The 23,695-nt window shown below is 44.0% G+C and overlaps 1 protein-coding gene across 4 annotated transcripts in view; it reads right to left on the reverse strand.

Moving 5' to 3' along the window:
* The window catches only part of LOC147017686 (uncharacterized), a 36,720-nt gene extending 17,037 nt beyond the window's left edge, over positions 1 to 19,683 (reverse strand). For 2 of the 4 annotated variants that reach the window (XR_015049595.1, XR_015049594.1), the window contains exons 1-8: positions 19,270 to 19,680; positions 9,507 to 9,905; positions 9,335 to 9,394; positions 8,123 to 8,452; positions 7,956 to 8,015; positions 7,239 to 7,340; positions 2,222 to 2,274; positions 475 to 575 (exon numbers count right to left, since the gene is read on the reverse strand). Coding sequence is in view for 1 of the 4 variants with exons in the window: in XM_085847463.1 (XP_085703589.1) it covers positions 475 to 575; positions 2,222 to 2,274; positions 7,239 to 7,340; positions 7,956 to 8,015; positions 8,123 to 8,452; positions 9,335 to 9,394; positions 9,507 to 9,905; positions 19,270 to 19,304 (1,140 nt within the window). In the remaining 3 variants the exon portion in view is untranslated. Of the gene's footprint in view, positions 1 to 474; positions 576 to 2,221; positions 2,275 to 7,238; positions 7,341 to 7,955; positions 8,016 to 8,122; positions 8,453 to 9,334; positions 9,395 to 9,506; positions 9,906 to 19,269 lie in introns of all 4 variants that reach the window. The other 2 variants (XM_085847463.1, XR_015049596.1) reach the window with 2 other exon arrangements.
* Between the last annotated feature and the right edge of the window lie 4,012 nt (positions 19,684 to 23,695).

The raw sequence follows: 23,695 nt of genomic DNA on the forward strand, positions 1-23,695 counted from the left end.
TTCTACATGCGCGTCCATCGAGTTTCGTTTATTCAATCGTGGTTCAGTAGAGTCTGATCCGTTTTGACCTGCAACGAATAGGATATCAGGTTCATTTAAGTGACCCAGCAGTATTGGCAGCGGAGGTTTTGCACTCTGCCGAGTGCTCCCCCTCTAGTTTAATTTGTAATGAGGATGCCATGCTGCGGAAGGTGGAATTAAGCTGCTGTTTTCACTTTAACATGGCATGCGTTTCAAACATGGGAAATTCTTCTGGATTCTTTGTAGTTAATTCGCCGAATCAACTCAGGAGATCACCACGATCAGTTTTGTGCATCACATTGCACATCAGAAAGCACCAGGAGAACTCCACAAAATAATGCCAACAACAACAACAACAACAACACACACACACACACACACACACACACACACACACACACACCTCATCCATTTATACTGGAAAATATGTAGGTAATACAATATTTTGCTTACATAAAATAGTCTCCCAACGTCGTTTTCCTTCTCCTCACTCGAGTCATCCTCATTGTGCTTGATGCTCTGCGAGTCATCATCTTCATACTCACAATCATCGTCTGCAAATACAGTTAAGTGGCAAATATTAATTTACAAACGGGGGATTCTGTTGAGGAAAAGGATGAAGGAATAATTGTGAACAAAACAAATGCACCTGACACTGCGTTGGACAGCGACAAATAAAGGCAAATGCCCAACCCCTGTAACAATGTTATCTTTTTGTGATTGGAGCAATGGTTGTCCGGGGTTATAATTGCCGTTTCTGTTAAAAATAGCAACCCTGATGGACCACACAACAAGGCAGGATTTCCAATGCATTTGATCACTTAATGTTACATTTTCATAAAAAAAATTTCTGTTTGCTGTCTCTCTCTCTCTCTCTCTCTCTCTCTCTCTCTCTCTCTCTCTCTCTCTCTCTCTCTCTCTCTCTCTCTCTCTCTCTCTCTCTCTCTCTCTCTCTCTCTCTCTCTCTCTCGCTCTCTCGCTCTCTCGCTCTCTCGCTCTCTCGCTCTCTCGCTCTCTCGCTCTCTCTCGCTCTCTCGCTCTCTCGCTCTCTCGCTCTCTCGCTCTCTCGCTCTCTCGCTCTCTCGCTCTCTCGCTCTCTCTATCTCTCCCTCTCTCTCGTCCTCCCATCATCAGGTGTCATCTACAATCCAGAGGTTGACTATTATGCAGCAACATTCAAAGCTGAATCTTTCACTTCCTCGTCCATTCCATCATCTTGTCTGTCCATTACATTCTTTTCCTCCCTCCAATTCATTCAACATTTCCTGTCAGTATTGGGTTTCTTTTGGTTGAGATTCTGCTCAAATTGGCCAAATATTATCGATCTGATGCCTCTTTGCTGTAGTTAGACCTGCCATTGTCCATGTCGATTTTTATTCTTTCCAATTTACTGTCATCACTCTTCTGAGCAATGACACCTTGAAAGATGTGTTTTTCTTTTCTTACACCATACTGTTTGTCACTGCAATCTCATCATCTGTCTTCTCTTCAATTCACTCGTGGGTCACACTCAGCTAGAACTATCTGAAATTACTTGGCTCATTAAACTGATGGTTCTGAAGTTGCTGCAATCTGTTCAATTGTCTTTATTAAATCTTACATCTTCAGCATCAATTTCAGATCATCGATTATAATCAAACACAGGAGTTGCCTCACTAATCAAAACGAGTCTTTATAAAGACAATAACAGGTCTGTGTGGACGGAATAATGACAAAGAATATTCTCAACAAAGTACTGAGTTGGGTGTGTTAACCACCCTGGGACACAAATGGAAATGGTGATTCAGAAGTCAGCCCTTCTTAAAAGAACCTGCTCTTGAAACATCACTTCACCTTATTCCCCATGGTGATTAGCATGGTCAAGAGCGGAAAGGATTAATGACTCGAAGGGTCCTCGATCTCCGATCCAAGCACCCTGACCTAAATTCCAAATTCCAGGCCGAACCCACACAGGGCGTTGCATCAGTGATCAAACTTACAGCCTTGTGCTGCAAATTAAAGGAGGATGAAAAGGAAGTAATCATCATGACGACCAAGCAGCCACTGCCGAGAAAGTGAAAAGAAATGAACCAAACGACAACAACCTTTTTTTTTCAGGTCTCCACTCCTAAAAGTCTTTAACTATCCTCATACAGGAAAAAAAATACTTATAACCAAGACAACAAGTTTATTCTGTAAAACATTCTTTCTCAAAACTCACCGGTAAATAGATTTTCCTTGAAGGATCGTTTGCTCACACGGGGCTGTGAATTCCTGCAGAAAATAACAAGGAAAGAGGTCTTGTAAAGCTCTCGTTACAAAAATCCTCCAACATATAAGGGAAGTGTGTGCGTGTGTGTGTGTGTGCGCGCGCGCGCGTCTCTGAGTCTTATCGAACTGAAAATGGCTCGGCCGATCTCCATATTTTGCATCCGTGCTGGGGCTACTCATCATCGTCAGGTCAGGGGCACAAAATAATCCCACACCCCTTCCCCACAAGGGTGTGGAGACTACTTACAATTTTCACCTGTAAATGTGGAACATTGCAAATGGTTTACTGACCCCTGCTGAAGAAAGGGGGGATTACCAGCCATAGCATGAAATATATTTTCCTCACCCCTCCCAGAGAGAGTTGGTGTTTCAAGTTACATTAAAATAAGGTAATTCTCTGTTTGTGTGCGTGTTTACATCTGTTCACAATATAATAATAAACAACTCGGCCAATCTGAAGAGAAGACTTACAGTTTTCACCTGTTCATGTGGAATAGTACAAGTGCTTTAACCACTGATCCCTGCCAAAGGGAGTGGGATTTGACTACATATTTCGCTCCCGGATGTGGCAAGTATTACAAGTATTACTCGTGTCACGAATAAAAACAATTTCAGAATAAAAATGTGATAATGTCAGTGATAATTAATCAGACTGTGTGGGTTCCTTGGACGTTTTCTACTTTCGCACAGTCAACAACACAACTGGACTACTACCCACGAAGTAGCTTCACAGCAAAATTACACCACCTTCCCAACCCCTCTTAGAGTGTCCCAAGCTCCTGGAGGAGCAGTCCAAACTCCTGTCCTAACTACTGCTGGCTGGGAAGGCAATGGCAAACCACCCAGTGCAACCCTTGCCAATAAACTGCTTCAGCAGCAACGATACTGTGAAACAGAGTATGCTAATCAGAAATCAGAGAATGAAGATACTCCAGTTTTCTACATGAAAAGCCAACAAATCATAAAAGCGGGGAATTATCATACAAGATACGATACTGTTCGTGTTACTTCGATATAATCCTGAACAGCAGGAAGGAATGTGTTGAAAACTGCTGATTCTACTTTAGGAAGGGTTTGGGGGAGGGGAGGGGGGAACAAAGCTTTAAAGAAATAATTTAATAGCCACTGGATTTCAGGTTGGGAATGAGGGAGGGGGATTCTAACCCCAACATAAGGATGAAGAGTCAGCTTTTCACATTGGCAGGATTGGCTAGACGTACGTGTCGAGTGAGTGGATGTCCTTTCAACGTCTGTTCAATGATCATCTCACAAACCTCACCCTCTCCACAACTGGAATATAGAATTTGACATAGTTGTGTTGATGCATATACCTCAACCCATGTTAGATGTCAACCTGCTGTTAAGCAGGTACAAAATATCCGTGGATGAGAAGCCAGCGCATGGGGTACTGTGCCCCCTCCCCCCCCCAAAAAAAGTTATTTGCTGTGTCCCAAATCTGTACACATTGCAAAGATGTCCTTTGCCAAAGAGTTGGTTGCCGTGACTTGGCCATGACACCCAGCATAGTATTTCCAATCACAGATATCCACTAAATAAATCACCAAGTCTGCCATGTTCACAGGAGGGACTCACAAGGTTCAAAATCCATTCAATGGTGGCGATCTGTCGGGGATTTGCAAGGGTGGATCGGGATGGGGGGGGCACAAGTGGCTCCCCCCGAAATCCCGCCACTCCCATCAAAAGTGATTGTCTTTCTCATCTGTGTTCAGGTGTATAAAACCGAAGATGTGGTCCCTGAATGTGGGATCACCCGATATTCCTCAGAACACAGCTGATGTTCACCGCAGCATTCAACATGGAACTGGTTTGGACCATTCAGTGTGTTTCCATGGTGGATACTTGATGATTAATGAATTACCAGAATCATTTGTCATCGGAGAAGCTTCTTTTCTCTCAACCATTCACGAACCAAGAAGTGGAATGGTCTCCCAAACACCAGATAATCCAGAGTCCCTGTTATTCTGTTTGAATTTTGCACTCGGTCTGTGTTTTCAAGACTCAAGAACAAGCCTGGTGTTGGCTTAGTGGTTAGGGTGGCTGGCTTGGGATCTTCGGGTCCTGAGTTTGAGCCCCTGTGGACCGATGAATTAACACCAGGTGGGGTTGACTCAGCTTGTCACCCTTCTGAGGTCAGCAAATTGAGTGCGAGGGTACTGGTAATTTGGGAATTGCTCCAGCAGCACAGCTGCGCTCTCAGCCAATGATGAGAGCCTTGTGCTGCATACAAAGGAGGAGTAGGGACTCAAGAACATGCTTTTTGACCGTGGGGAATTATTCAGGCGAGAAAATAGGCATCGAATGTGATGGAGAAGAAAGCTTTGTCAGGAGTGATTCACATCGTCAACATGATGAAAGCAAATGTTCAGCTGATGGCAAAAGCGTAATTCTGAACGTCACTTCCATTTCAAACCTTGTTCAATGTCAGAAATATTGATTTGTTTTGATCATTACGTCATTTTGTTTCATCAAATGCAATGTCTGCTTTTCATTCGATTGGATTTTTATGATGAGACAATCATTGATATAAACGTTGAGTTTGGAATAAAAGTTTTTTACATTGGAGTACTTCTTTTCAAATGTATTAGAGCATTCTTTATCTACATTTAGAACAGCTTTTAGAAAATTTTTTTAGTCAGAATCGTCTCACAAAAAAATGTTCCCCTCGCTCTACTCGGCGAAATAATATTTTCCGGAAATCATGGATCCACACCCAATTTGTGTAGCACACGTCCATCCACTCGGGCCTTGCACAGGCCCACATGGACGGGAGTTTGCAGTACGAGCAGGCGTCCGTTTGTTGAGCTGAGAAAGTTCTTCAAGCCTTTCATTGTGCAGAGGCTTGGCCCTTTCTCTCAGATACTTTTACAAGTATTTTTGGCTTCTTTAAACTTTGCGAGCCATTTCAGGTGAAAATCCTTATTTCGCACAAACAAAAAGTTTTATCATTTGCAGCTGAAGGTCACATGACTTTTGATCTTCCACCCTAAAATCAAATCAGTTAATCTTTGCACCAAAGTGCATACTCGTACCGAGTTTGGTCAAAGTCCCTTCATTGGTTCATAAGTTATCGTGGTAAGAAATATCTGCGACGAACATTCGGACGGACATACAGCCAGATGCACAATCCGAGGCAGAAAAAGTAAATCCAGTAATAAACGAGAAGAGCACACTTTGATGTCATGACATCAACAGATATGTCTCTGGCCACATTACGACGTCATTATACATACTTGTACCAAGTTTAATTTAAATCCCTGAACCCAGATTCATCATATTAAATAATTCTGGCTGCCAGACCATGCATCCGATCAGGTTGAAATTTGAAACATGTATTTCCCATGACTACGACAACTTAACTGTGACGTTTCATGTCGATGAAGTGGATCAAGAGAAATAATTTTTAAAGCATTTTTGTTCAATCCAATATGGCTGCCAGACCATGTGACCCATTAATTATTTGTGAACATTCTCGTGTCATCCCCAAGGCTTGGGGAACATGTGGGTGCAGTTTCCCCTCGATCTGTAAAGCCGTTCTGGAGAAGAAGATTTTTGAAGGTTTATTCTTCAAAAAAAATCACAGCTGCCAAAGCATGTGACCTATGACGTCATAAGTGGAGAACATTTTGTTTCTCATGAATAGGCGATCATACCTGTAAAGTTTCACCTCAATCTGTTCAGCTGTTTCGGAGAAGAAGATTTTTGAAGGTTTTCAAGTTTAAAACAATATGGCTGCCGAACTAATGACCGATGATGTCATCAATTTTTTTCGCCCATCCAATTTAGTCCAAGATGACCCTCAAAAATGTTCCGACTGATCGGACAAAATGTTCGACGTATGCAATTATGACGTCATAACGAAGCCACCTCCGACGTCATCAAAAAATAAACAACACACTTGCTTCCCATGGGAAGGACTCCATATTTGCCAAGTTTCAACTTTTTCTCCAACGAAGTGGTTTTGGAGATACAGAGGTCCAAAGTTTTTCCTTTTTTTCCAACTTGGCTGCCACACCACATGACCTATGATATCATAATTATCATTAAAACAATCTACACGAGTCGTCACACCGATGGTGAAAATTTCAGGTCAATCGGATAGGCGGTTACAGAGAAAATCTAGAAAATTAGCATGGCCGGACATACGTACGGAGGTACAGATGGACAACCCAAAAAAACATAATGCCACCGGTGACTTCGTCAGCGGAGGCATCAAAATAAATAAATAAATAAAACAAAACTTTGTGATGTTCTACCTGCGGTTGCCACACTCTTCTCACACTTCAGCACACCCCTCCCCAACTATCCCAGTTGTGGCCCAACTCTTTCACCAACCAAGTGGCTCGCCCTGATGTTTGATTGGCAGAAATTTGTAATTTGTTCTCAGGTTACCAGCGAAAAACTCACCATCCCATCGCAAAAGCATGATGAGATGTTTAACGCCCATTCATAAACCAAGAGGCAGCAAATGGTCCTCTCACTTCACATCCTTTGCATAGACGGTGAACATATTTACGTGTCAACCTTTATGCAGAACACCAGAACAACCATTAATATCTGCGTCGAGAGTCCAAACCCGGCTTGACAGCTCAGAGGCGAGTGCGCACACCTCCAAGTTGTCCGACATCCCCACAACCTCCAATTTATGGTACAGAAAATCATTAAGAAGTAAAATGTGATTGAGATACGGCAGGGTTAGCTTTAACCCTCAGAAAGGGAATACCATTCTTCTTGTGTGAGTGTTTCATGTCACCACATCCAGAAGGAATATTTTATACATTACTTATGTTGTGCGTTCATGATCACCAACACACGTCCCCGTATTTTTACGCCTTCTGCACTTTTGCCGAAGTAGAAAAAGATTGAAAATCAATTTCTTGTTCACTTTGAGGGAGATAGATCCAACAATTGATGAAAAAGACGAGCCGGTGGAAAATAAACTTATTTACTTCAGTCGTTTCCAAAAGGTGGTTTTCCTTGCTGCAGTAGAAGATGCTGGTTGGTTCACACCAACAATTTGTGCATCTCCTGGCTTTGTCATCCTCGATTGCCTGAAAAAGAACAACCCTCTTAAATTTTCAACCAAGTACAAATGTGTTGAACTGAAGAACATACACATTCGCAATTTTATCAAATCTTTCATTTAAACAACTTTCACCACAATTCCCTCTATACCCAAGACCACATAAAACAAGGAAATATCAGGTGAAGGTGTAAAATTGAACACAAACAATAAACTTGGTTAAGGAGACGAGTGTGCCGTCGATGATTGGTCATCCTTCAGCCAACACACCTCATTTTCTGGTGATGTTGTGCCTCCTCCACACTGTTCTCCTCTCCACTCACCCGAACACCAAAACCCCCCTCACTCCGCCGGAAAGTGATGGCAAGTATATAAACTAACTGAATTAATGTGGTGTTCATTAAGAGCAGGAAAGATGGGATAAATGGCCTCCTTCAGGTTCCTTGTCGTGGGTGAGGGTATTGATCACATTATCATGATATCATATTGTACAAAACAGTTATTTCTCTGAATATTATTGATCATGGTTAACTATCATGGAATATGACAGGTTTAACTATCATTTCCTTAAAGGAATTCCATTCTTCATGTCTGTTCATTTCACGTCACGACATCCCGAAGGAATCTTTTTTCCATGACTTACATCGTGTTTTCGACATTGTCACAACGTTCCCCACTCTTTGCACGTCTTCTGCACTTTTGCCTGAGTTGAAAAAGAGTTAAAAATCAATTTTTTGCACAATTTCTAAGGAACATATATCCACCAACAAGTGTAAAAGAAGGGAACATGAGGAAAGTAAACTTATTTACTTCAAACGTTTCCAAAGTGAAGCCTTGTGTGGAGAAGACAGTGATGGCTGGTTCACACCGACATCGTGTGACCCTGATGGCTGGTTCACATCAACATCGTGTGACCCTGATGGCTGGTTCACATCAACATCGTGTGACCCTGATGGCTGGTTCACACCGACATCGCGTGACCCTGATGGCTGGTTCACATCAACATCGTGTGACCCTGATGGCTGGTTCACACCGACATCGCGTGACCCTGATGGCTGGTTCACACCGACATCGCGTGACCCTGATGGCCGGTTCACATCAACATCGTGTGAATCGGGAGAGCAATTCAACCTTCGTTTCCTGAAAAAGAACAATCCTCTTTAAAATCCACAACTTGGTAGAAATGTAATAAACCGGATATCACATACATTGTCCATTTCAACAACGAGCACTGCAAAGCCCCCTCCACCCAACATCAGGAAAATAAAATATCAGGTAAAGGTGTGAAATGAACAAAAACAATGAACTTGGTCAAGACGGGACGAATGAATGTGCTGGACATGTTTGTTCATCCTTCACCCAAGAAACATCACTCCTTGGTGATGTTCTTGTGCCTCTTCCACACTGTTTTCCTCTCCACTCACCCTCACTCCAACACCCCCCTCCCTCCGCCAGAAAGTGATGGCGAGTAAATAAACTGATTAACTGAATTAATGTGATGTTCATTAAGAGCAGGAAAGATGGGATAAATGGCCTCCTTCAGGTTCCTTGTAGTGGGTGAGGGTATTGATCATATTATCATGATATAATATTGCACAAAACAGTTGTTTCTCTGCATATTATCGATCAAATCATTGTAAATAAAGATTAATAATTTGCGAGCTCTAGTCAAAGTTGTACACCACGTATCACTTTACCACTCAGGTCAGGTACCTCCTGACGCTTACCATTTGTACGTTACTGGACATTTATGTTTCACCCTTCATGTAAAACACCAGGATGACGGTTTGTATCTGGGTTAAAATTCCAACCAAGACCACACAGCTCAGAGATGAGTGCCTGGACTTCGAGGCGACCACCGAGCCTGACAACCTCTAATCCATGATATAGAAAATAATCTGGAAGCAAAATCTGATTGGTATATAACAGGGTTAACTATCATTTCCTTAAAGGAATTCCATTCTTCATGTCTGTTCATTTCACGTCACGACATCCCGAAGGAATCTTTTTTCCATGACTTACATCGTGTGTTCGACATTGTCACAACGTTCCCCACTCTTTGCACGTCTTCTGCACTTTTGCCTGAGTTGAAAAATATTGAGAAATCAATTTTTTGCACAATTTCTGAGGAACATCCAGTATATCCACCAACAAGTGTAAAAGAAGGGAAGATGAAGAAAATAAACTTATTTACTTCAGACGCTTCCAAAGTGAAGCTTTCTTGGGTGGAGTACACAGTGATGGCTGATTCACAGCAACATCGTGTGACCCTGATGGCTGGTTCACACCGACATCGCGTGACCCTGATGGCTGGTTCACACCGACATCGCGTGACCCTGATGGCTGGTTCACACCGACATCGCTTGACCCTGATGGCTGGTTCACACCGACATCGCGTGACCCTGATGGCCGGTTCACACCGACATCGCGTGACCCTGATGGCTGGTTCACACCGACATCGCGTGACCCTGATGGCTGGTTCACACCGACATCGCGTGACCCTGATGGCTGGTTCACACCGACATCGCGTGACCCTGATGGCCGGTTCACATCAACATCGTGTGAATCGGGAGAGCGATTCAACCTTCGTTTCCTGAAAAAGAACAATCCTCTTTAAAATCCACAACTTGGTACAAATGTAATAAACCGGATATCACATACATTGTCCATTTCAACAACGAGCACTGCAAAGCCCCTCCACCCAACATCATGAAAATAAAATATCAGGTAAAGGTGTGAAATGAACAAAAACAATGAACTTGGTTGAGACAGGATGAATGAATGTGCTGGACATGTTTGTTCATCCTTCACCCAAGAAACATCTCTCCCTGGTGATGTTCTTGTACCTCCTCACTGTTCTCATCTCCACTCACCCAAACACCCCTTCCCCACTCTCCCAATGATTTTAAGTAGATAAACTGATTGATTAAATTAATGTGATGTTCAAGAAGCACAGGCATGATGGGATAAATGGCCTTCTCCTGTGTCCAAGTTCCTTGTACAGTAAGTTATCCGACAATGTCACTTCAAACAACGTCGTTTCACTATAATGTGGCTAACCAAGAGGGGAAAACTTTTCCAACAACGTCACAATGTTTCTCCCCGTCGTCGCCTGTTCCAGTAAGCACGTCAAATTTTTTGACTTCCCTCCCTTCCTCGCACGCAGAATTCGGAACTACTTGCGTTGGTGGAACAGCATCCCCGGTGCTTGGTCGAATACAGAATACAGTATCTACTGTAAACAGAAGGACATAAAGTGGCAAGAGGAGAAGAACACATCCCCTACCCATGACATCTTCGTCTTTGTTCAGCATCCACCGGTGAACTTGGCTCTTTTTTGTGAAGGGAATTCCCGCTCAACATCATGACATAGAGGCATTGGGGAAGTGGACCCATCATCTTCCTCCTCACAATAGCCCACTCCCCCATCATTTTCTCTTCCCTCACACTCCACCTCTGCAAGCTCACCCAGGACCATCGTCGGTGAATTAGTATTCGACTTAACATGTTACATTTTTGTTAATACCCTCGCCAAGGAAGGTGGACAGAGGTAATGTTTTCACTCCTGGCTGTGTTTCTGGCTGTGTTTGTTTGTTTGTTTGCTTGTTTGTTTGTTTGTTCGTTTGTTTGTTTGTTTGTCCTGTGAACAGAATATCTCAAAAAGTTATGGACAGATTTGGATGAAACTTGGTGGACAGGTTGGGTGTGTGACAAGAATGAATTGATGTGAGGTTTGTGAAGATCCGGATCTGGATTTGAGAATTGTTTCGGTGATTCTTCACTCTTGAGAGATGGGGCCAAGAACGAGAGATACCATGACAAACCGGTAGGCGACATGGGTGGTCGCTAGACTAAGGCGAATTTGAAATATGTAGATAAGAGAACACATCAGATGGAATTTTTGCCGTTCGTTGTTCCATATAGGAACATGAGGAGCAACTGTCCATTCATCATTTGTGTTCGATTCCCTAACCCTACGTTAGGGAATCCCATCGCGAACGTTGGGGTGAAAGCATATCGTAATATATAATTGCATACTAGTCATACAGTTTTTGACAGATCGGGCTGAAAATTTTTGAAGAAATACACAGGGCTTTCAGACTACATATATTGTTGTGGACCGGGGGTCGATGGCAAGAATGACCGTTAGGTGGGGAAAATTACGTCGTCTCCACCAGACTCCCCGGAATTGAAGGCCGTCGCTCTGGATAATTCCGTGAGCAGCACCAACCGTGGTCATCAATATCTTGATCGCGTGGCATAGGATTATTTGTCTTGAGCCAAAGTACCTAAGTATCCACGCAATCTCGTCTACCGGGGATCCACGCCCTTGGAACGCCTGGTCGAACCGCATTTACTCGACCGGCAACGGTAAATTCACACTACCGACTACCACTTTGCCACCTACCTTTCCGGCTCGTTGCGGTCGAGCGGGGCCTGCCCAGGACGTCCCGGCTATGATAGACAGATTACCGGTGATGAAACCCCGCCGAAGCTCAGATCCGAACCATGCTGGACCAATTCAAGAAGGGACAGAAACGGTCCGGGAACATTTCTAACAAGTTTTATTGACAATAAATGAAGACACAAAGCAAGACTTAACGCGAATATGCAAGAAGTATTTACAATGATCCAAAAACACTTATTCAGTTCTACTTAAAGACGGGCCCACACGCAGACACACACACAAAATGAAAAGAAACCCAGTCTTTATTGGACCCTCGCGGCCGTGGAAAGAGACTAGCTGGGGGTTAATGTTTGGTGGGTACCTGGCCGTCAGAGGGAAAGGAGTACTCTGCAATGCGGCACCTGCCGAAGGTTGTCGGTTTGGTCCCAGTCGCACGCGTGGGACTCATGACTCGTGACTCGTGGCATAGCTTGCGTGGCGAATGTTCGGGGTCAAAACAAGCCAAGAACTCCTCTTAACAGCCACCGTGAACAACTGGTTCTTCAGCCACCGTGAACAAAACTGGCCCCTCGCAACCACTGCTCGTAACCACTGCTCATAACCACTGCTTGTAAGCACACAAGAATTCTCGTCCACAGAACTCCTCCTTTCACTACACCACACAGCCCTCGCACCCCTCCTTCTTCCTCAGACACGCCCCTCTCTTAAATACCACGAGGGAAAAAATGCCTTCGTACGGGGCGGATCTCCGTGAAGCACGTGCCAGTGTCAGCCTTGATTGGACAGGGTTCCACGGCATGCCCTTCCTGGGCGGGGTTTCGGGTTGGGATAGCGAAGCGCCCGCTCAGTAACAGGCTGGATGGTCTGCTTGATGTGGTGTTGGAGGATATGGGGTTTGAAGATATAACCTACCTAAACTAACACAACGCACAGCCTGTCGTCCCACTAGGGCAGTGTTTCTCAACCGGGGTTCCCCAGAACCCTATGGTTCCGCAAGAGGTCGCTAGGGGTTCCGTGAGAAACAGTAATAAATAGGCTAATGTATTTTTGAGTAGTTTTTGTTTGATTTAATATTCGTAATTTTACTATACACGTACGGCATATTGTTAGAAACTCCTTGGTTATTATAATAGAGGCTTCAACCTCTCATATTATTAACAAATATAAGGGTATGTTCTTTTGAACATACGAGTCCCCTCGGACCATGAAGCTATTGTTCTTGTTGTTAAAGGCCGTTATGGGAACACAGAAATAAGGGTATGTTTAGCAGCGTCATCATGGTTGGCGTCTCGCAATATAATATATTAGCGAGATTAAAAATACCGTTTTTTACTCGCATCTTCATGTCTGTCAAAAAACCAATGTCAAGGTGCACAACCACAGCTCATAACCTATCCATTGAGGTGTTTTTCGGCCCCCCTGCTTTCCCGTTTTCACGCCACTGTCCACACAAAATTCATCAATCAATTCTATACAGAGTCCGGGGGACTCAATTCTAACAACCATAGGGAATGTATTTAACGATGTCGATATGGCGACAGTGTGAAACCGCCCTCACTGGTTAGTGGACGTCCTGTACGTGGCGGATTCGTGTATCATTGAGTGACTGACTCAAGTACGGGACGCATGCACGGTGTCCATCTATCTTCTCTGTGCTTCCGAGCGCGAAGTCTCTCTCTCTCTCTCTCTCTCTCTCTCTCTCTCTCTCTCTCTCTCTCTCTCTCTCTCTCTCTCTCTCTCTCTCTCTCTCTCTCTCTCTCTCTCTCTCTCTCTCTCTCTCTCTCTCTCTCTCTCTCTCTCTCTCTCTCTCTCTCTCTCTCTCTCTCTCTCTCTCTCTCTCTCTCTCTCTCTCTCTCTCTCTCTCTCTCTCTCTCTCTCTACCTCTCTCTCTCTCTCTCCAGCTTAGCTCTTCTGTTTACCATTATTGCTTCAGCTTTATTTGTTTAAGTTTTGTTTATCAAGTTACATGAGGTGTGTTTTTTTATTTTATTTTAAAAAGATTAATTTTTTTGTGAATTAAAACCTCGGTGTGAGGTCTCATAAACGAGCAGTGTTTTTTTTTTTCATTGCCAATAAATATGACATAAAGGGGGTCATTTTTTCCTAAAACCAGGTATCCAAAAAATATATATTATATTTACCATGTGAACTACGATAAAAATATAAAAGAGCTAGATATTAATAATGGTACATAATAATTTTTATGCAGGGCTTCCCTGAGACATGAAAACTATTTCAAGGGTTCCGTAAGGGTAAAAAGGTTGAGAAATGCTGCACTGGAGTCTAGACCAAAAGGAGGCGTTCTAACTACACACATACTTAATGAGATAACTGACTTTTGGGACATCTGTATGTTGAATGCAAATTGTTTCCAGATTCGTAACAACATATATATATATATATATATATATATATATATATATATATATATATATATATATATATATATATATATATATATATATATATATATATATATATATCTATATATATATATATATATATAGTAGACTAGGCATAAGTCGGCAGCGTGTAACTCGTCACTTCGCCTAAGTCGGCAGCGTCAAAAAGTCCCGAATTTATCTCATGTTAAATCCCTTTGAATAAAGGGTCATCCCTCTGTAAGTCGTCCTCTCTAAGTCGTCACTTCGTCTAAGTTGTCAGATGTTGTACGTTCCCGCGTAATGGAAACGCAAGTAAATTACCACTCCTAACTCGTCACACAGAACTGCTGCCTCGTGAGAAGCCCGATTTCATGGAATCGTGATGTCCGCTCATTGGTTTACACCGCCAGTGATAGGCTATTTATCACTGCGTACACATGTTGATCGCACTGCAGGCAGGACAATGGCGACTAAGCGTAAGCTTACAACTAAAACCCACCAAGAAAAATACGACATTATCCAATTTTGCAAGGCAAACCCACTGATGTAGAAAACAGCCATAGCTGAGAAGTTGGACATCAAACGGCAGACATTGAACGATATCTTGAAGAATAAGGGCAAGATATTTGGACAAGTGGAGAAGATCGCGAGGCCGGTGGTAAGTGTGAAACGCGTGAAATGTGTGTCCTTTGAAGATGTCGATGACGCGCTCATCATCTGGTTTCGGCAAATGTCGGCTCAGCCAAATATTCGGTTTCGGCCGATACTGTCTTTCGGTGGAGGATTGCCCAGACAACATCATGGAATACAATGACCGGTTTGAATCCTTTCTAATGCACCAGATGCCCAAGAGTTTGAGGCAGTCAAACATAACGGATAAAATCGCGAAGGAGTAAAGGATCGATCGAGCTTCGTGTTGAAGTCCGATCATGGTTTTATATTGGCATGTTTTGTACATTACCACACTCACTTACACATAGGCATTGAGTGGTAATCATCACCACGATGACTGTGTCATGTAATTTGTCACCATACCATCACCGCTGGTATATGAGTTGTCTTACAGTTGTTCATTATCTTTACTTTTCATAAACTGATTCATGAATTCCAACTTTGCTTAATCACTTTCCAACTCACCAATGAACCCTCACCTATGCCCCGAGGATTGTGTTTTGCTTTTGGTACAATAGCCAGCTCTCACACGTACGTGTCCAGGCCACACGCGACTTCATCCTTCACCCCACAGTCATCATGAATGTTCGCATACGCGTAAGTCATCACATTTCTAAGTCGTCACTTTTTCTCGGTCCCAATGGTGACGACTTCCGCCTGGTCTACTGTATATATATATATATATATATATATATATATATATATATATATATATATATATATATATATATATATATATATATATATATATATATATATATATATATACATATATATATATATATATATACATATATATATATACATATATATATATATATATATATATATATGCAGTACCGGTTTAGAAAATGTACCCTTCACTGTGGGGTTTCTGATGCAATCAACCTATCACAATCACTAACCCTAACAGAGTGGATGTGGGGTGTTGGGGTTTGGGGGGGGGGGGATGAAATCACCCACCGGGTAATGTGCTTGTGTGTCCCTGAAAAGTGCGACGTTGTAGGAAATGATGCTCAATTTTTTTTTTCTCATTTAAATAAATGTAAATAACATTTAATGTTTCCCAAGTCAAAATTATTTTGCACTTCCCATCGATTTCTTGATTCGCTGTGCTGGATAACCGACGTCCCACGTACGGTTTCCCTCGGCCGTATGTAACGGTCGCCAAAGGTGGGACGTCGAGAGTGCGGTTCCCTAGTTGCGATAACTAAATCTCCAGTAAGGTAACACGATAATTGCTCAGCAACCCGTTGAGTCGTGGAGTTATCCGTGATTCGTTGGCTTCAGGGTCGGAGGTCGGGAAGCGGGTCCCAACAACCCTACCGTGAGCCACGATTCCCCCAGAACTCTCGGACTTTATTCAACACTTTGTGATTGGCAAAAAAGAAATACAAAAAAATTCCATTCAAATTAAACCGTGATTCGTGATTCTCAATGGTTTACAAAAAAAAAAATTGGCATTTGGGTTTCCTTTTAAACTTTCCCTATCACTCGGGAAGGAAACTTTTGTGTGCTTTTCCCATCACTGAGGACGGGGGGGGGGGGGGCTTTTCTTCGTGATGTAATATTGTACAAAGCAGGTGTTTCCCTGCTTTGTTATGGAACAAATGTTTATAAACCACAATTAATATTTTGATGTTTCTGATCGAAGTGGTACCCAGGGTATCGCTTCCCTCCTCGGAGCACGTCCTGACACTTGCCATGTGCAGTTCTTCTTAAATCAACATTTTTACACCTTTAAGTGTTCTTCTTCTTCTTCTTCTTCTTCTTCTTCTTCTTCTTCTTCTTCTTCTTCTTCTTCTTCTTCTTCTTCAACAACTCCAATTGTTCTGACCTTAAAAGGAGGTCGACTAACGTGTGAACAGTTGTTCGACCAGTGGGACCCAAGTCTTTCACGAACAGGTTGGAGAGTCATTTTGTTGACTCGCAGGAGTTTGTAATTTGTTCAGGGTACCCGTGATAAATCACCAACTCTTCACAAAATACATGATGGGAGATTGAACGTCCACTCTCACCACAAGAGTTGACAAATGGTCCTTCGCGTCCTTTGTATGGACAGCACACACATTGAATGATTGAGGGCTCGTCCTTCATGTGAAACACCAGGGTCCACCAGTGGGTCCAATATAACAGTTTATATCTGGGTCGAGACCTGAAGACTACCCCCCACCCCAAGAACCCCTAATTGATGATATAGAAACTATTTAATGAATAAAATGTGATTGACACTACACATGGAAACTTTCATCCTTCTCTCAATCACATTTACTTTGTCTATTCACTGAACCGCTCTGTGACATGAATGAACTCAAAGTCTTTCTCCCAAAACAACTCACTCGTTAATCATTCTCTCCAGCAACTCACTCGATATAATCGATCCTTTATCCTGCCAAGGCTTTATTGAGCCACTAATGGGTTCTTCCTACTGGTGGGGCAGATAACAGCAATTTTTGAGAGGAATCGTGCAAATGATGATACAAGCATCAAATTTGGCACATTTGTTGTCCAGGGGATTCTAATCAAATCTGCCTGATTGGACATTTGAAAATCCAAATTTTGAAAAAGTTGGAAAAAAAAAAAACTTCAAAAAAGTCAAGATCACGAATCAATGTTGGATGCTGGCTGAGATTGGTGAATGTTTCAGAAACATCATCAAAGACGTTCCAAGTCTGCCATGCAGTTTTCTTCCCTTTACCGCGGAAGGCAGACACGACGTCACATCCAGTGAACGCAAGGAAGTATGGGATCCCTCTCGCTTTCTCAGGCCCTATTGCAGAAACTACCTCATGGACTGGAATCCATCGCGCCTTGGCTCCTTGGCCAAAGGCAATCCACATGTACTCAAGACCTAGTTCCTGTAAGGATGGCAGTACAGATATTGCTATGACTAGTACGTCCGTGTCATTAGCCTTAATGATAATGGACTTGCTACCATCCGTCGTTGCATCCCTGGCGTGTACAAATATTCGAGTGTCAGCTTCTTCATGACAACATGGAGACAGCACCCAGTGACTTCCTTGTGTTGCTAATAACATCTTCTCCTCTATCCCACCACCTTCGTCAAGTCTTGCAGGGTCTAGCTTGATTGGTAGTGCATTGAGTGAGTGAAACAGAGGAATATTCCTTGCCAAGTTCATAGACCCATCATCTCCTCTTTTGGCAGGATTGGCCTGGGGGGACTTTAGATCTTCCTTCTTAACCTCCTGACATAGGCAACACTTGGTCCAGACAGTGTTCCATGATTTACCAGTAGAACTCGCGTCCATGGCCAGTATGACGTTCAGGGTCAAGGGTTTATCCTTTTACCACCCTGTACATGTATAATGGACACTTTCCTGTATGGGATACAACAAGGTTTATGCATCTGCCCTACACCTAGTCCCATCGTTCATCCAGTGTCATAAGTCCTGTGCGATCTGTACACCATCCAGATAACTAAAACCCCGTTATCCTTGGCTCGGCTCTCCCACGCTGACACGTCCCGTCGATTCAGGTGCGGCTGCCTAACTGATCCAGGGTTGATTAGGCAACATTTGGGACACTAGTAAGTTGTTACAGTATGATGCCAACAATAATGCCAACATACAATTCCTACTTAGCTGACACTGAACCCCATGCTGAGTTTCCCAGCAGTGATGCCACCAATGTGCCTTGGTAGTGCCCGACAATCACTCCTTCAAGAAATTCTTACTTGGCGATGAACTGGAAATGTTGATTAAAGGACTGGTAGGTGGCCTGGATTCAATCAGCACATCTGTTTCATCAACTTCGTGCACTTCAAAAATTTGGAGCAAGATGTAACTCCATCACACGCAGAGACCTTCTGTGAGCTACCCGCATCTAGTTTAGCCTGCGAGCCAAGGCGGTTTACCGGGGTGTGGCCGATGTCGTGCACTCGCAGCTTCTTGGAGCCATAGATGAGAGTTGGACCAGTGATGAGGACTAGTGCCAGTCGTCCATCCAAGGGATGTGGCTGACTGCTGAAACAAAGGTACTACCTCTAATACTACACCCCTACACCCCGTGCATAAGTCGGTACTACTACATACATGTTAAGTCACGCAAACGTATGAAAATATTAAACAAATGTGCAAAATCAGAAAAGTGTGTGTCGGGGAGCTTTAAAAACAGGAAAATCCACTCCAGCAGGCTTGAAAACATAGGAATCCACACTTAGATCATGCAAATCGGACAACTACAAATACTTCTAAGCAAAAAGTCAACTTCGGGAGGTTAACTTGGCGGCCATCTTGAAAAATGGCCGCCATCTTGGATTTTCAAATGGCCAATCGGGCAGATTTGATCACAAAGCCCTGCAGAACAGAAATGTCAAATTTGATGCTTGTATCATAATTTGCAAGATTTTTCTACTACACTATACATCGAAATTCCTTTCGAGGGAGAACTCCCACTCGGATTATAAAATTGCTAATTCCGCCTGTACTCGACATTAAAAGATAAAATTCAGTGAATGTTGCGGTAAAACTCACGTGAAGAACCTTCTAATCTTCAGGAATTCCCCCATCTTGGTTTCTCGGGAAACAGCACGTCCGAAAACAAACCTCGGAGTCACTGAGAACACGTCCTGAACTGTGAGAGACCAACAACGAAGGGATTACTTCAACGAATCGCGAATCGGTTGTCCTGACAACGCGTTGTTGTCAATGTAACTGACCGCCCCATTGTTACGTCATTCAACGAAGTCACGTGATCTAACCGACCCTCAATCACAATAAGTTTAAGTGTTTTCAGGATGGTACATTTATAAATATACATGTGGTGGGGCCCGTTGGTCCGTTGGATCGAACTTTCATTGACCTTCACGGCCTTGGAGCAAACCTTCCTGTTGTACTTCATTCCCTTTGAGGGTTATCTTCCCTTTCTCCAAGCACAGATGTGCTTTCGCCATGGCGTGGGGGGCGATTGCACGTTCGTAATTATTGTTGCGAAATGATATTATTATTGTGGTTAATATTATTAGTATTGATTATTATGTTTTGTTGCAATGTTATCATTTTTTTTTGTTATTTTAATGTAATGCCATATCGTGGAAGGACCGACTGAGCTGCTCTATATACACCTTAACATGTCGTGTTATTAAAACGTGGGAATTTTTCAGGGTTCTTAGCAATTAATGAATCGAATCAACCGAGGAGATCATGACGATCATGGTGGTCTATCACATTCCACATCAGAACCCTACAGTTGAAGGCCACAAAAAACCACACACACAAACACACACGCACAGACACCCCTCTCGTCGATTTATCCATAATGAATCATTCTATTTATCGTGGGGAGTTGTTGCTTGGCCCACAGATTGGTTTTGGGGTGATTGGATTGGGTGGCAGAGGCGTCACGAGCTTCCAAAAAGATTTGAGGGTCCCGTCTACCTTCAGATACCCCCCCCCTCCACCTTCAGATACACTCCCCCCTCCACATTCAGATACTCCCCCCTCCCCATTCAGATACCCCCTCCCTCCACATTCAGATACCCTCCCCCCTCCAAATTCAGATACACTCCACCCCTCCACCTTCAGATACACTCCCCCTCCACATTCAGATACACTCCCCCTCCACATTCAGATACACTCCCTCCACATTCAGATACCCCCTCCACCTTCAGATACCCCCTTCACCTTCAGATACACTCCCCCTCCAGCTTTAGATACACTCCCCCATCCACATCCAGATACACTCCTCCCTCCACATTCAGATACCCCGCTCCATATTCAGATACACTCCCCCCTCCACGTTCAGATACCCCCCCTCCACCTTCAGATACCCCCTTCACCTTCAGATACACTCCCCCTCCAGCTTTAGATACACTCCCCCATCCACATTCAGATACACTCCACCCCTCCACCTTCAGATACACTCCCCTCCACATTCAGATACACTCCCCCTCCACATTCAGATACACTCCCTCCACATTCAGATACCCCCCTCCACCTTCAGATACCCCCCCCCTTCACCTTCAGATACACTCCCCTCCAGCTTTAGATACACTCCCCCATCCACATCCAGATACACTCCTCCCTCCACATTCAGATACCCCCTCCATATTCAGATACACTCCCCTCCACGTTCAGATACCCCCTCCACCTTCAGATACCCCCCTTCACCTTCAGATACACTCCCCCTCCAGCTTTAGATACACTCCCCCATCCACATCCAGATACACTCCTCCCTTCACATTCAGATACCCCTCCATATTCAGATACACTCCCCCTCCACATTCAGATACACTCCCTCCACATTCAGATACCCCCTCCACCTTCAGATACCTCCCCTTCACCTTCAGATACACTCCCCTCCAGCTTTAGATACACTCCCCATCCACATCCAGATACACTCCTCCCTCCACATTCAGATACCCCCTCCATATTCAGATACACTCCCCCTCCACGTTCAGATACCCCCTCCACCTTCAGATACCCCCTTCACCTTCAGATACACTCCCCCTCCAGCTTTAGATACACTCCCCCTCCACATTCAGATACACTCCCTCCACATTCAGATACCCCCTCCACCTTCAGATACCCCCCTTCACCTTCAGATACACTCCCCTCCAGCTTTAGATACACTCCCCATCCACATCCAGATACACTCCTCCCTCCACATTCAGATACCCCCTCCATATTCAGATACACTCCCCCTCCACATTCAGATACACTCCCCCTCCACATTCAGATACCCCCTCCACCTTCAGATACCCCCTTCACCTTCAGATACACTCCCCCTCCAGCTTTAGATACACTCCCCCTTCACCTTCAGATACCCCCCTTCACCTTCAGATACACTCCCCTCCACATTCAGATACCCCCCTTCACCTTCAGATACCCCCCCTTCACCTTCAGATACACTCCCCCTCCAGCTTTAGATACACTCCCCCTTCACCTTCAGATACCCCCCTTCACCTTCAGATACCCCCCCCCCTTCACCTTCAGATCCCCCCTCCCTCCACCTTCAGATCCCCCGCCCTCATAAAACATTTATCACAGAGACATGTAATTGTAATGTGTTAAAACATGGAGCGAGTTGGACTCAGTTGTGACGAGCGGTTGAAGGAGACGGGACTTTGTCCACGATAAACAAGGAGGTTACAAGAAGATGTGATCGAGATGTTTAACATAACGAAAGGTAAAGATAAAATAAGTGAAGATTAATAATTATTCACCAGAGGAGACAGAGACAGGATCAGGGGACATAACCTGATAGTGGAGAAGAAGAGGAGGGTTGAGATGGGAGCCAGGACAAGGTCGGGACTTTCACTCAGAGAGAGGTTCCAACACCGAATGGTCTCCCTGGAAAGGTGTTCACGGCAGAAACAGGAGACGAGAGTCTAAGTTGGGATTAGATTGGAACCTGGAGATTACGGGGATAGAGGGGTATCGGGACGTGCCACGTGTGATGTCGATCTGAGTCCAGACCCAACTCTTGTATCATTAGAATCATCACGGGTTACTCTGTGACGTCACAAGTCAATCTGTGATTCTTATTCTTCTTCTTCTTCACTTGTCCTTCCTCCGCGTGACCCACGACTGGGAAAACTTGGGTTTGGGGCAAATCCCAGGATGATGTCTTCAAGGAAGCTCAAGATCTCTTGCGTTCTAACAAGTTGCTTGTTCATTATGATCCATGTAAACATCTTGTGTCGTCACGTGATGCCAGTGCCTATGGGGAAGGCTGTTTGTTACAACTTACAACAAGACAATGAGTCAGACAAGTTACAACATGTTGCATTTGCTTCCAGAATCTTGACCAAAGCTGAAAGAGCCCATGTTATGGTTGATAAACAAACATCAGGCTGTGTGTTTGGGAGTAACCAAGATGCATCAGCATTTGTTTGGTCGTAAATTTGAGCTTGAAACTGATCACAAACCTCTCAACTTTCTTGTTTTCAGAGAACCAAGGAATCAACACCAATACGTCATCCCGTGTTCAGCGTTGGGCCTTGTCGCCGTCTGGTTACAAATGTACTGCTTGTTTCAGGCCTGGCATTGGGAATTGTGCTGATGCATTGAGTCGACTGTCGGGACCGATCACCGATTGTAACAATACTCATCAACCTGCTGACCTCGTGTTAGCTGCGAATGCGTTTGAGAGTGACAATTCTTCAGTCGCTGCTGCTCAAGTGAAGTTGTGGTCGAACAGAGATCCTGTGTTGTCTTTGGTTAAGCGTTGTGTTAATGCCTGGAGATTGGTCCCGTATACCAGACTCAGAGGAGTACAAACCGTATTTACATCGAAGGGAAGAGATCAGTTGGTTTGTGAACGACGTAGTACCCACCGTAGTATTGCTGCGATGAAAGCCATCGCAAGGTCTCATGTTTGGTGGCCTGGTATTGATTCCGAACTTGAATCTTGCGTTCAATGTTGTGATACGCGTATGCAGCTCAGCAAGTCACCAGCGGAATCACCGCTGAGTCTTTGGTCGTGGCCTTCCAAACCTTGGTCCAGGATTCATGTTGACTTTGCAGGTCTGTTGTTCGGGAAAATGTTCCTTTTTATCATTGATGCATTTTCCAAGTGGATTGAGTGCTCTATCATGTCTCCCAGTACCTCTGCCGCCACCATTGAGAATGTACGTGTCATGTTCGCTACTCACGGTCTACCTGATGTGTTGGTAAGTGATAATGTTTCGTGTTTTACATGTCGGGAATTTCAGGAATTCATGAGGTTGAATGGTATCAAACATGTCCGTACTGCTCTGTTTGAACCCGCTTCTGATGGTCGGGCAGAGCGTGCTGTACAGAACATCAAGCAAGGGTTGAGGTGCGTTACTCAAGGCTCGCTTCAAACGCGTTTGTCACGCGTGTTGCTAGGTTACAGATCCAGACCACATCCCGTAACCGGGGTGCCTCCAACCAAATTGGTTTTGAAGTGAGAACTCAAAACCAGACTTTCTCTTGT

The sequence above is a fragment of the Eptatretus burgeri genome, chromosome 11, assembly GCF_056783735.1.
Source record: "Eptatretus burgeri isolate ZD-2024b chromosome 11, Ebu_testis_v1, whole genome shotgun sequence".
In the NCBI taxonomy this organism is placed as follows: Eukaryota; Metazoa; Chordata; class Myxini; order Myxiniformes; family Myxinidae; genus Eptatretus; species Eptatretus burgeri.